General features: G+C 28.6%; 1 protein-coding gene across 1 annotated transcript in view; it reads right to left on the bottom strand.

The window, feature by feature from the left end:
- Positions 1-312: 312 nt before the first annotated feature.
- The window catches only part of LOC148282708 (atrial natriuretic peptide receptor 1-like), a gene marked incomplete at its 3' end in the record, with an annotated part of 177,922 nt that continues 163,498 nt past the window's right edge, over positions 313-14,736 (bottom strand). Inside the window, exons 13-14 of the mRNA XM_088224655.1 lie at positions 10,510-10,659; positions 313-505 (exon numbers count right to left, since the gene is read on the bottom strand). Of these exons, the coding sequence (XP_088080781.1) occupies positions 313-505; positions 10,510-10,659 (343 nt within the window). The remainder of the gene's footprint in view (positions 506-10,509; positions 10,660-14,736) is intronic.

Genomic DNA, 14,736 nt, shown 5'->3' with positions numbered 1-14,736 from the left:
TTATTTACATACACGAAATTTTTGCTGGTTTATATATTTTATTTTCTTTTATAGTATTGAAGCGTTAAAAAAACAAAATTTATTTCATTAACTGGTTGGAATTTTTTCTATTTGTCAATAAGTTTGCCTTTGTACAACAAAGTAAAGTAATTAAATAAAGATACCGGAAATAAATATCAATGTATTCTAAACACGGTTATCACAAAACACAATTTCGTGGCTTATAAAATATAATATCATATTTAAATTATTAAACTTATTTGGTGGTTTTTCAAACAATGAACATTGGAAATATTTTTATCGAAACCTTACCTTGTAAACATCAAAATTTTCAATGATTGAATCAAAGCACGTGTAAAGGTCGTTGAGAAGGTCGACAACTTGGAGAGGGGTAGATTGTGCCGAAAGACTGGTGAATCCAACGATATCGCTAAAGTAGATGGTTACTTGGTCGTAGGTCTCTGCTACCACTGACAACCCTCGGATCAGCTGAGCTGCGACGGACCTATGATATAAATAAATATTTATGTATTTTTTGCATAAAAATTATGATGCATATGATTTCATATGTCAAGTAAAGACATTATTTTTATTTATTTTTATTTTTATTAACAAATTTTATAAACGGTACGTGTTTTTTTTATTCTATACAAATCTACATTTATACATCTAGTAAATGTTATAACTGTAACTCTCCAAAAAAAAGAGACTAACTCTTGTGCTTTAAGAGTGACTTACACTGTTATTTATTTTTATTTATTTAATAAAAATAAATAACAGTGTTAAAGTTATGGTTGTTTATTTATTAGAATTTATATAATTTTGAATATATGAGAGTACATGAGAAAAAAAACTTACTGGAAAGATAAAGAAAAAAAGAAGATAATAATACATTCATACTTATGAAAATTTAATGCAGTTTTTACACTGGTTCTAAAAATTTCTTTAGATTTACATTAAATTTATTTATCGATATTTTAGTTTTAATAGTTTTTAGTTTATTGGAAATATAATTGTTATTTTTGACACCTTTGAAGACAAAGCTTTTTTGACCATGATTTGTGTGGAATTTAGGGATTTTAATATTGTTTTGGTATTTTAGTAACTTATTCATCTCAAATTTATTAATTTTTCTTCTTTACAAATTTGTACAGTGGAATTTATTTTATAAATAGTGTCCACTGTATAAAATTTAAATAGTTTATTTAGATTTTCCGTATTGAATGTTGAGGGTTTCTTTAAAATTGCTTTATAAATTAATCTTTGTAGTATTTTAAGAGGGTTGAACATATTGGCGCATGCACCAACCCATCCAACAATACCATATTGTCACAAATATTGTACAATTGAGTAATAAGCTATTTTTTAAAATTTTGTTTTTTAAATTATTCCTTAATCTTATAAATATGTTTATTGTATATACTTTTTCTAATACGTTTAACTAGTTCACTAATATGGTCAATTTATTTTAAGTTTTGGTCTATGTATACACCTTATTAACTAATTACAATAGGTGTTGTGGCCAGTGCTTAAATAATTATTTTACGCGATGATTATTCCTGTCAAGAAGGGGTAAATTTTTTTTTTTTATTATTCACAATGTTTTTTTGAAAATCATGTTTTTTGTACGATAAATATTTTTTTTTTACCACACCTTTTACCATGTTTTTACTTCGTAACTTACTATGTTTTTTTAAAATACGTTTTTTGCTATGCAAATAGTTTTTTTTTACTATGTTTTTAGCTATGTATTTTGTTATTTCTTCGGATTTTATTATGCTTTTACTATGTTTTTTATTTTTACTACGTGTTTTAGTAGGTTTTTTAAACACGTTTTAACTTGGTTTTCCACTAAGTTTTTTACCTTTACTTTTTATTTTTATGCATTAATTACTGTTTTTTTTTTATATTTTTTGAGTAGCTTAGAACAAGGTTAATAACCCCAGTTAGACAGTCGCAGCTCTGTATACATTATTATTTTAGTTGGGTAATTTATATAGCACCATTTTCGTTATGTATAATTTTATTTATGGAATATGATAATGATAAAATAAATTAATTAAATTAAATCGATTCATGACAGCACATTTCGCCCACAGATAGCAGGCATCGTTTTTGCTCGGTCGGTATCATCGCGCTTGAAGAAAATCTGTGAAGTTGTGAAAAGTAAAACGTCAACTCGACAATTTTGGTTCGCTCCGACTGGTTCTTCATCGCGAATTGTGATCATTAAAACCATTCAAATCATCGCATTGAAGTGCTCAACAAAAAACGGGTCGATGAGGATGCCATTGGATATTCAAAGGTCAGTTTTCTTTATCCTTTTTTGATGGGTGATGATTTGTCGTGTCCTGGCAATAAATATTGTATGAAATTTTCTACTTTAGAAGAAAAAACTTAACGCACCGTTTAAAAATGGTTTATCAAAGTTAAAGTACTATTTACACGTACTGGAATTTATTATACAATAGGTGAACAACCACATCGCTATAAGAAGAAAAGACTTAACCATAATCTATTCAAAATACCGCAAGTGTATGAATAACAGACGTAATTATCTTATTCCCAACTAATTAAGAAATACATTGGTTAACCAAATTGAAATTTTCATTTTTTATAATTATTGCAAAATAAGTGTTCTAGCTTATAATATATCTATTGCGTCTATTTTCTATTTGATAACTCTAACTATTTGGAACAGAATAAAGTTACATATAGATATCAAAAAATATTTTTTTCTCTGGGAGGATGAATAATAAAGTTAAATAGTTAATTACGAGTATCTTATTACTGATAAATATTCAAACGGGGATAAAAACCCCTTTAAAAAAAAATAAGGTCTAGGATGAGAGGTTATGACATACGAGTATCGCATGTAACTACACTGGCTCAGTATCAGGCATAGAAGAAACATTCACATTCTATCACTTCTTCACAATATTTTAAATAACCCCACTTCGCCTGTTTATCTGAGAGAGCTCATCCAACCTCTTTCACAACACGGACTATCTCTTCGTTCTAGTAACGAGAGAACCCTTTTAATACCCTGTCATCGCTCTAATTTTCTTGCCTCCTCTTTCACAGTAGTAGCCGCTTGATTGTGGAATAATCTACCCACTAATGTTAGAGACGCCCCGTCTTTATTTACATTTAAGTCAAGATTGGAATGTCACTATCTAAATATTTAAATTGTTCCTTTATCATTCTTTTTTCATTCCTATCCCCTCTTCTCTTTTCATAGTATAGTGTTAATTTTTTTTTAATATTTATTTATTTTTGTTAATCTTTGCGTTTAATTTTTGTACAAAATTATAAGATTCAATATGTACTCGTATATATAATTTTCTCAAACTGAATGCCCGCCCTGATATGTATATTTATTGTATATGTATATAAAGTGTCAAAATAAATGAAATTCTAATTTTAATAAGGGATCATTTTAAGATTATGTTTTATTCACAATTTTGCCTGTATTTAAATGTACATATTTTATGTAGATATTTTGATGACAGATATGTTATATATTTATGTAATATGATATAACATATAACACTTTTGTACGCAGTAACTTTGCATTCTTTGGAGTTTGCATCCATCGTGTGGAGCCCACAAAACATAACGAACATTGAAAGGATTGAAAATTTCCAACGAAAATTTTTAAAATACCTAGAATATTAAAACAACAAAACGCTTTGCACTTACAACCAATCTGATGAAAATAGTTTTTTTACCATAAAAAATAGACACACTATGTCTGAATTATGCTAATTATATAAATTATTAAATATTAAAGTGGACTTTTTTAACCTAGTCTGCAAAATTAATCTTAATGTCCCCTATCGGGTGACAAAAAAAAAGTACTTTTTCCATCTGCCAGTCTGTAGCACTTACTATGCACAACACTCTTTTTTCTATCGTTCTTGCTCAAAACATAATGCTTTTTTTCATCTATTCATATATTTAACATGCCCCTTAATTTATTCAAAAATAAATTAAGACTTATTCTTTCTGGCTGCGATACGCTTCCACTTGCTATTTAATGATGCTCACGCATATACATTCCTAAAAATTTACTCTCACACAAACAAACTGCTACACTTACTTTCATACAAATACACACAAACCCCTATGTTTACCACAATTTAATATATATGATTTTTATTTCGAAACTTCGCTGGTCTGTCTTTAAACTGTATCTATTTTATGTTATTTTATCATTGTTGACTTTTTGTTTCAGTAAAATATATAAATAAATAAATGACATTCTAGTAATATATAATATCACACTTTAAGAACTAAGAAGATACATTAAGGAAGAGGAAACGAAAACAAGACAAAAAAGGATATAAACTTTTAAAGTGGTTCAGAAGTCTGAGGATCTTGTGGTTTGTGTGGTTTCCTCTTCAAAAAGGAAATGCGACCCTCAAAGCTCCGCAAACCAAGCTTATTTCAGTTTTTATCACTTTTTGAAGACTGCCAGAAAGTAAACTTCGCTTGCAGAATACAATGTTAACCATTCAACTTTTTTTCGCTTCGACAACTGGAGGGTTGTAAATTAAATATTTACCCATACAATAACATGGGTAGTTAATTCGTAACGTAAGTTTTTTAATCAGTTTTTAGCCCATAAATTATTGAAATACTGATGAAAATGCGTTTATATTAAATACACATTTTAAGCTTGATTACGTTGAATAATTTTATCTGTAAAAATAAACGCTAAGTGTTTTTGTACAAAAAATTACATGATAATTTGATAAATAAACTGTTACTCTTTTTTTTTTTAAATGTGTGTTCAAATTAAAAACGGCTTTTACTTTAAAAAAGTATCTGCCATCAGTTTTCTCCAAAAACTAACTAAAACCTATGAAATATTGCATTTTGGGCTGTAATAAAAATAATTACTTAGGGCCGGTTTTATAAACATCCATTCGTTAACTTGATACAATTTTTAATAAATATTTGGTATACCAGCCGATTATTGCGTTTTATAACGTTCGTAGCGTTACGTTAAATCTATGGTTAAATGGTTACTGGCCGAATTTGGCCGGTTAAACGGCGCCGCTGCCGTATTTGGCAAGACAATTGTTTTATCATATATTTATTTGATCAAATCTTCGTCCAATTGACATGCAGAGTCGTTATTTTGGGATAAAGTTGAATTACCAGTTTTATATGTTTTTTACTCTGAGTGATGGCATAAAATCAACGTTAGTCTGATGCATAAATATATTCAGCAGTTGAAAAAAAACTTATTTAAAACATGGTTTATTTATATAAATGTATACAAAAATAACAGATAATTGTCAGCACTATCCATCGTTATCTACTGTTTTCCTGCTCGCTTTTAATCATTTTAATTTTTATTTATAGTACTCTTAATTTTCAACAATTTCATAGTAATACATTCAAGTTTCCTCTCAAACATAACCATAATACACGCTTCACGTCTAATGATGGCTTGGTAGTACCAAAAGTATGCAATAAATATGGAAATAGAACTCTCAAATATTTAGTACCTAGAATTTTTAATTTATTACCAAAAGAACTTAAATTTAACTCACATTGTAACAAGAGCAAAATAAGAGAGTGGCTACTCGATCAAGAGTTTATATATGAATAGTAGCTTAGGTATAAATATTTTATTTTTTCATGTATTTTCTTGTATTTAAAAAATAAATTTATATATTATTATTTGTATAAACATGTTTATTCTGATCTTTCCGGCTGTTAATTTTTATATGTAATTCATTGTTTTTATAAATGTAAATAATATTATTAAGTCAGTATGAATATAATCTTCACCAACAAGCTACAAAAAGTGGCTTGGTGGGATTTTAATTTTAGTAAAAATATAACAAGTGAAATTTTTTTAAATTGTAAAAATGTATAATTATGCTATTAAAAAATAAAAAAAAAAATAAAAAAAAATAAATTCATAGTTCTTTTTTGTGTACAAATTTCATTGAAAGTTGACAAGTATTTATATTTAATGTATTTTTTAATTCAGTAAATACTAATGCGCACCGTTCTCGTTTGACAGAAAGATACTAGATAAAAAGTTTTTTTATAAACAATTGACAGAAAATATAGAAGCTACGACTAAAATTCGAATTTCTATGAAAATGTTTACCAGCGACCGTCCATTAGGAAACATGGTTTATAGAATTCAAAACCGTCGGTTATCGTAACAAACGGCCAACGGTTCGTTTCACTTACGGAAGTTTGATAGATGTTTATAAAACCGGCCCTTAAAGTCGCATCGTGTTTTAATACTGCAATCAAACTAGTTTTGGGCAACTTTTTGTTTGCAGTAACTGATACGCATTAAACAAACTCTTCTTTCAATGATTTATATAACAATCTTTTTCCTCTGAATAAATCGTCATCATCATAGACATAAAACTAATTTAAAAAAAAAGTTTTAATAAATGTTTTTATCAAAATTTTAATCAATCAATTTCAAAAATGGATGAGTGTAAGCTTTTTCAAAGAAATCAAATCTCTCTTTATGAGTGGTGTAAAGTAAATGATCTCTTTTGAAGAGAATAAATGTATTCACGTATCTTTTACAAATAACAGTGTTAAAATCATGCACTCATACAATTTAAACACCCATAAAATCACACACAAACAACAGTTAGAGTTACCCTTGACTCACAATGGGATTTGACTGTCACGTTGAAAACATAGTAAAACGTGCTTCAAAATTACTAGGTTTTATTTTAAGAATAAGGAAATCATTCAAAAATTCACAAATTCCTATAACTCTGTATAAACCTCTCTGCCGAAGTATTCTAGAATTCTCCTCCATTATTTGGTCCCCAAATTATAAAATTCATTCGGATAGAATTGAAGCTACAATGAAAATTGCTTCGGACTCTTACATTTCGAGATGGTTTAAGTGACACCTTATACACATTCAGTGAAAAGTTAAAACATTTCCATTCGATTAGTTTATGTTACCAGCGTAAATTATTTGACATTCTTCACCTACATAAAAAAATAATATACATTCATTCGTTGACGCACCAAACTTAACTAAACAAATTATTTTTCCTACACCAAGTAGAAGAACACAACATCACCAACCATTTTTTTTGCCAATTTTTAAATCAAATATTGGTTACCACTCACCTTTACCAAGAATTCAACGAACTCTTCATCATTTATTCCAAATGGGTGGACGACTGAATATATTTGAGGAATCTAGACAGTAATTAAAAAAGAAATTTACGGTCATAATTGGTTAATTTGTGTTTGTTGCCAACTTTACTATGTTTATATACTATCAATAAAAACTTTGTCTTCCATTTTGAAAACCTCTGGGCTTTACGATTTTTTTCCCGATAATGCAGGAAAAAAAAGTGATTTACTGTACGAAAATGCATTTTTAGAGTTATGGCAGTTTAGGGATTGCACGATAATATGAACACGATTTTTCAGGTCCAGACCGTGAAACTACATTGGAACATTTCTCATGGTGAGTTTTGAAAGAAATCTTAAATTTGTTTTCCTCAAAGTCATTTTAAAAAAAATATATAAAAAAATTGTAATCTCAAAATTTAGTAAGGAAACACTTACTAAAATATCGTAAAAAATAATGATTTAGTTGAAAATCTGTTCGAAAAAAGGGGAAAATTCTTTGATACATATATTTACAAAAATAAAAATTTCCAATTCAGATTGTAATAAATATGCATTTATTCATAAGTTCCTACTACTTATCTGCGGACAAAAAGACGAAAAATTGTCCGGAGAGTTTTCGTTTAAAACAAAACAAATACTACTTACGTTAAGCCGCTTTTAGCCTTTTAAGACTTTTTAAAGCGGAAAATGTATCGGAAAATTTGAAAACAGGAAACTTTCCATTCTGAAATCACCTCGAGTTTTGTTGAAGGGCCTTTTGAGAAAATTTCAGTTATTTTTTCAGCGTGTTATCAACCCCAAAGTAAGCAATTTTACAAAGTGAATAAGATGTCGAAGACTAATACTTTATATTCCTTAAAATATTCCCTTTTACCTTAAAGAGAAAGCTACATTTTTGTTTATGCTGTGTATATAATAAATTAATATTTGTACATAAAATTTCTGACGGTTTTGTTTTGGATTAAACTGATGAATGAAAATAAATACGTTTTTTTGTAATCACATCAAAACTGCTGCAAGATATTGCAAAGATTTATGTTATATTAAGCGTATTGTCCGAATGTTGATTGAAATATATGTTTATGTAATATTTTTTTTTGTTGCATTATGTCGTATCCCAACTAAATACAGGGCTCTTGGCCTCATAGAGTTAGGGATACGTTTTTTTGGTAATAAACATGTATTTGTATTAATACATAAATAAATATATATAAAATTTTTTTTAAAAAAACTTTGACTATTGGTATTAGCTAATAATATTTATATTTCTGATGAAATTATAACATCATTTAAACGCAATTAAATAGTAGTATCAAACTACCAGCGAGAGTTTTTAATCTTTAACCTTTCTGAGCCAAAAGGTTTTTAAAAAATCCGCGATTATCTGAGAGGGGTACCACGAATACCTTAATTTTATTTATTTATTAGTTTATACATAAATTGTTACAAAAATGACACAAAAAATACTCTTGACTAATTCTGCTTGTACTAGGAGTAGGCTCAGTATTTGAAGGGTCGGCAAGCCAGAAATATTAGTATGCCTAATGTTGCAATCGGTTCCTATATGGGCAATTGCCTGTTCTAAGAAACCGATTTGATGCGGCAAATAAGGTTTTCAAATATGTATCCTGTAAATAAAAATAAAATTGAAGATTATATTGAATTAAATTGCAACAATTACTGTGTTGAGTTGGGATACAACGTATTGGAATTTGCAAAGCATGTAAAATGTACATAATAGAATAATAGCAAAAATGATGATAAGCAATAAATTTACTGATCAAATTTGCTACCTGGGGGCCCCCAGACACCCCCATAGGCCCGGGAGGGCTTAATGGATCATTCGATTGAGATTAATGAAGGTATTCCTATTATATGCTTCGGCTTTTATCATGTCGTCATGAATAACTAGGTATCCCTTAGTAATAGAGATGTTTAGTCAAAAGGATTGATCAAGAAAATTACTTAGGCTTTAACTTGAGCAAATGGTGACGACGAGACATGCACAGTAGGGTAGGCCGATATTTATTTTTTTACAAATTTCGAAATGTTAGGAGTCTAAAAAATTGCCTTTTGGATAACTCAGAATGCAAAAAATATTTGATACTACCTTTGGCCCTTAACCAGAGTTTGAAATTTTTGAAAAAAACAACTTTTTGCGCTAAACCGGCTGTCATTTCGTATTTAAGTAAGGAAATGACTCCAATTATTTTTTTAAAGTGCATTAAACCTTATTAAATAAGTATCTAAGGGCGTGAGTTGCACTCTGTTTTGTAATATATGGGTAGCATTGTTTTAATGAGCCATTGTTTTCGTCAATATTAGCCAGGCGCTCAACGGAATAAGTTACGCGGAGTGTAAACTTTTTGCATTTCAGTAGTTTTAAAACGTGTTCAAATTTGTAATGTGATTAAGTTATATCTTTACTAAAAAAAATAATTTTATCAATACAGATAATTAACAAAATATTCAGACAGTTATAAACTTCAAACCTCGGTGGAGGGCCAAAAGTAGTATGGAATATTTTTTTAAATAATTTTTACTTTCAATGTAATGCAAAATGCAACTTTGAGACCCTTTTTACTTTGATCTCTAAAAAATAAAAAACTTCATACATCATTGGCCCACTCTAATGTACAAGGTTTCTTTTATTTAAAGCCATTGATTTGCACAATTGAAACGAATTTCTTCTGCATGTATAATATTTTCTTTACTAACACACATAATCGGATTATGGTTCCGTAGCTAGTGTCACGGACTCACAGATCAAAGGCCCAGAAAATGAAATTTTATCCTCTATAAGATATTGTATTACTTTTACGTTAAATGCATTATTTTATTTGATGACAAACCTTCAAATAGAAATGTCAAGTAGACGAAAGTGAGCGTTTTTGAAACTTCGTTTTCGCGTTTAATTAGAAAAATAAAGCTGCCCAAGTTGCTCGCGATATTGACACAGTGAAGGTGAGTAAGGTGAAGATGATATGAACTATTGACTGTTGTTGTAAAATAATGAAGGAGAATACATTCTTGACTAATTTATTGTCATTTTTTTGTGTCGTCTTGTTCTTTTTGTTTGAAAATAAATGGACACAACTTATTTTAGTTAACACCCAATAGGTACCTCTAGAAGTATTTATAAATCCGGCGATTTCCCGGTATTGGCAAAAATAGCGTAGAAAAATGATACTTTTAATAAAGAAATCGTTTTTTTTTTTTAATTTTGTTAATTGTTTACCGTACATACTTAAAAAATATAATTTTTCATCAAAACATGCTCCCGCATAATTTCATTTTGTAAACATAATCTTTTATCTATTTTTTAAAACTGAAAAATATAATATTAATTTATTTTCTTACTTTGGAAGCAGCTGGTATAGAAGCTCTTCACATTTTTTCTTCTCTTCCAGGTAATCAGCTGTTTTCTCCTGAACAAGAGCCTCTAAGTTATCAGCATACTGCTCCATACGGGACAGGAGATTATCCAAAATATTACCGGTCTCATGTTCCCTGAGAAAGAAAAAATAATAAATAATAATCATCATTTTATTTATTAGACTATATTAAAATAACTTTACAAATAAACTCACCTATAATAAACACATTGATAATATTATGAACAAATTTGTCAAACTTCTTTGTTTAGGCAATAGAATGACGACGGACTTCAGAAATATTAATACCATCAAAATTCTTTATTACTCACTAGTTCGACCTCATCTAAAATATGCTTCTTCAATTTGATCTCCATTCTATAAGACTCATATTGACCATATCGAGTCTGTCCTACAATATTTTCAAAGAAAGGTAGCATGGTTGATCGGATTGTAAAGGGTTAATTGTTCCTATTTTGAAATAGAGCAATCTCTTAATCTATCGTCATTAGAGAAACGTTGAACTGAGATAATAATAAAAATATTTGGCTGATTTATATAGCCCCATTTTTATGAAAAATCACCTCAAGGGCGCTTTACAATTGTAAACCTAAACTTATATTCTATCTAAGCTGAAGATACATTTTATATTTTCTCATTTAAAATTGAGGGTATGATAAACTAAAGCAGTGAGATTTTAGTTGGGATTTGAACTAAATGGGACGGTCGTTGATTCGTAAGTTCAAGGGCAATTGGTTCCAGGCAGAAGGGCCGGCAACGGCAAAAGCACGATCTCCGAATCTAGTGTTTAGGAAGCGCCGGATTTCGAAAAGTTTTCCTCTGCCTGCATCAAATGCTGACCTAAGAGTAGATTTTCTTTTACATATATTTTCCCAAATACAAAGGTCTGATAGATATCTTGGAGGCAGGTAGATCTTATACGCATTTAAAAAATACTTAATTAATGCTATAAGTGACGTCTCATCTCCGTTGCAATCAATTTCATTTCATGTTTCCAACCGTGAAGTCAAAATCTGCCATTTATCTAATCTTCTACGAGCAACTTTTTTATGCCCCCAAGATTAGTCAGATACTTGATTTTTTAGGGATAAATCTTCCGATTTTTCGTAGATCTCGTAGATCTTTGCCACTTAAAAAATGTGGGATAAAAATAGGTTAGCTCGAAATTTTATTTCTCAATTGTGTTTTTATATTTAAATAATATATTTATTATTTACCATTATTTTATTGACCTTATTTGTATTTGCTTTATAGTTATATGTCCTTTTTGTTTAGTTTTTTGTACTTTTTTTTTGTAGAAACTGTTGTTATTGGCTTAGGCCGTATATTTATTGCATAAATCGTCAAAAAAACATTGAGAGGAAAATCGCAATGTAAAAAAATCATTAACAAAAATGCGAATTTAAATTTAGTTTTACCAGTTTTTATCTTAAAATTAATTTAATTAATCTAAAAAAACAAACTAAAAATCTTTATTATGCTCTTTAACACGACTGGAGTCCAGTTGTACCAAAAAATGTAAATAGGTTGAATGAAGCCAAAAGTTAAAAACTTAAACTTATAATTAGAAATCAAACACTGATTTGAGTCTACATTCGTTTGAAAATGCCCTAATAAAGCGAAACAATTGTCACGCAAGTTTTTATTTTTTTATGTTTATATTTGTTAAAATAAAATAAAGTGTTCAGTAGACTCAAATCAGTGTTTGATTTCTAATTATAAGTTTAAATATGGAGTTCTACAAAATAAACACCAAATCAATCAATAGTTAGAAACTTGTTGGATTTTCGTCAAAATTAACCAAATGTGTTGGTGAAATGAGTTAAATAAAACGACTCATTTTGTTTATTTTGACGAAACGCAACTTTAAGCGTTTTTGAACATAAATCAGAATAAAACCCCTTTTTACTATTTTTTAAAACCACTTACTATTTACTCAATTTACAGCCGATTTTTATGTTCTTTATCAAGGTATAATTTAAACATGAATAAAATCCAATTTATATGGTGTCTACTAAATACTGAATCTCATACATATGGATATAGTAAATCAAGTCTTCATCTCAAGTGAAATATGTGTAGGTGTAAAGTGAAGGGTGGGAAGGGGGTTGACATTCGATCAGTTTCACTTGTTTTAAGTATTAAGTTAGTGCTTCAAATACAAATTATCAAAGCTCCTGACTAAATACAATATTGAAAGGGTACCTACAAAAGATCTAGATTAAAAATAAAATAAACCTTTGACAGCTTTGTTCCAATGAATTTATTTAGTACGTATATAGTCTATCCTTTTTCCATTAGTAAATTGGATAATCGACACTGCAATACAGTAAAGATAGTGTGGGAAATCGAAATACGACCCCATAATTAAACTCAGAAGAACTGAGAAACCTATTCAGAATTAATTCATCTAAATTAAAATAAGAATTCTAAATAGGTACAAAAATTATGTCCATAAGAATAGTTTTTTTTACGCATAGAAAAACGTAAATGTAAATAAAGGTATTAAATTAAGTAAGAAAAATAATATTATTTGTAATACTGAATACTATTTTTTTTTTATAAAGCAAAAAGACAACTCATTTTTTAGTAGCTACAACAAACATTTTTCTATCAGTTTGTTCTTAATCGTAGCGATCTCAGATGGATTCAATATCCTTTCATTAATAAATTTTTAAAAATTGCGACAAATCTACAGACAACGTTTTTCCTGCACAGTTATGCGCGTACTAAAGTAAAATTCACTGCGCTCCGTCAAATTCTGAAATAAAAAAATGCGTAAGTTTGTTTATTCCTATGAGGCGGTTGCCCAGTACTGAATTCGCAAGTCCGCGCATGCGCAAATTGAGATCTTTAGTAGCTCTGAAGATGCAAAGAAAATGCATGTTTATTTTTTCGTATATTGTGACTGTTTTATAAAAAAATTACCCTTGAATCGCCTTACATTATGGTATTTTAATATTACACTATGAAATATAATTCAAAGCACATTATTTGAATAATTGTGTTAGTATTGGTTGATGCAAAAGTTATGACCCTTTTTTACATTTACAATTAAACCTTTTTTTTAGATTTGTTTTATTTATTTAATCTTATTTCATTTAAATTAGAAATAAAAAGGATAAAAAATAAAGGCGATAGAATTTTAATAAATCAGCCGATAGAATTTAAAAACTCACCCTTATTAGCCCCCTTAGTTAGACCCTATATTGTAATAAATCAATAAATATTTTTCATAACATAGAATATCCTCTTAAAGTACAACGCCAACACGTGTTTTGATCATTTGCCTCACTCTGTTCCATTGCATTATTGCGTATTGTATTTTTTTCAACTTATTTTTAAATGTATCTACACTTAAGAAAATATTTAGTTTTATATAAATTATCCATGCACTGTAAAATATTCACCAGTCTGAAGATGCCCAATAGAGGATGAAAGCGCTAATTGGTCAAAATAAATAAGTGGAAGTGTACCAAGTATTTTTAAAATTAATAACTTATATGTAAATATAAGTTATTACATAATTTATTTAATCAATTATATTATTTCCATCAGTTTTTATAACCTTCTTCCATCTTTCTATCAACTTATTGATACCATTAGTGTAAAATTATCATATTATCTTATTAAATACCATCTTATCTTTTACATAATATTTTATTTTTTCTTTCTTATGTTACACAAAAATATTAAAACTATCCATTATTTATTATAGGAGAAAAAAATCATTAACATTTTCTTGTATACCCACGAACAGGACATGCCTTTGTGGTTTTTTTTTGTTTACTATTTTTACTATGAATATGTATTTCATTGCTATGTAATTATGCTTTATTATTTTAGTATTCTGTTTTATCACTTATGTTTATTGTAAAAAAACAAAAAAAAAATAATAATTTAAAAGAAGAATCCGTGGATTTTGATGCGAAAAATGTAGTAAGGGATGTTTTTACCTGGTCTATTGTATCAAATTTCATATCATTTAAAACATTTTGCAGTGATCAGAATAAATAAAAATCGAAGGAACCAAGATCTGGAAAATACGGTGGATGTTTGATAACATCCCATATCAATTCATTTAGCTTGTGTTGGGTCATCATAGCCACATGTGGTCGCGCGTTGTTGTGATGAAACACTACCCCTTTTCTGTTTACCAATTCTGGTTTATCCTTTTGAAGGGCGATGTACA

This window comes from Micrasema longulum, unplaced genomic scaffold, assembly GCF_059751315.1.
Source record: "Micrasema longulum isolate JH-2025_06_02 unplaced genomic scaffold, ASM5975131v1 h1tg000303l, whole genome shotgun sequence".
NCBI classification, from domain to species: Eukaryota; Metazoa; Arthropoda; class Insecta; order Trichoptera; family Brachycentridae; genus Micrasema; species Micrasema longulum.
The sequence above is the reverse complement of the archived record's forward strand: the minus strand, read 5'-3'. Positions and strand labels throughout refer to the sequence as shown.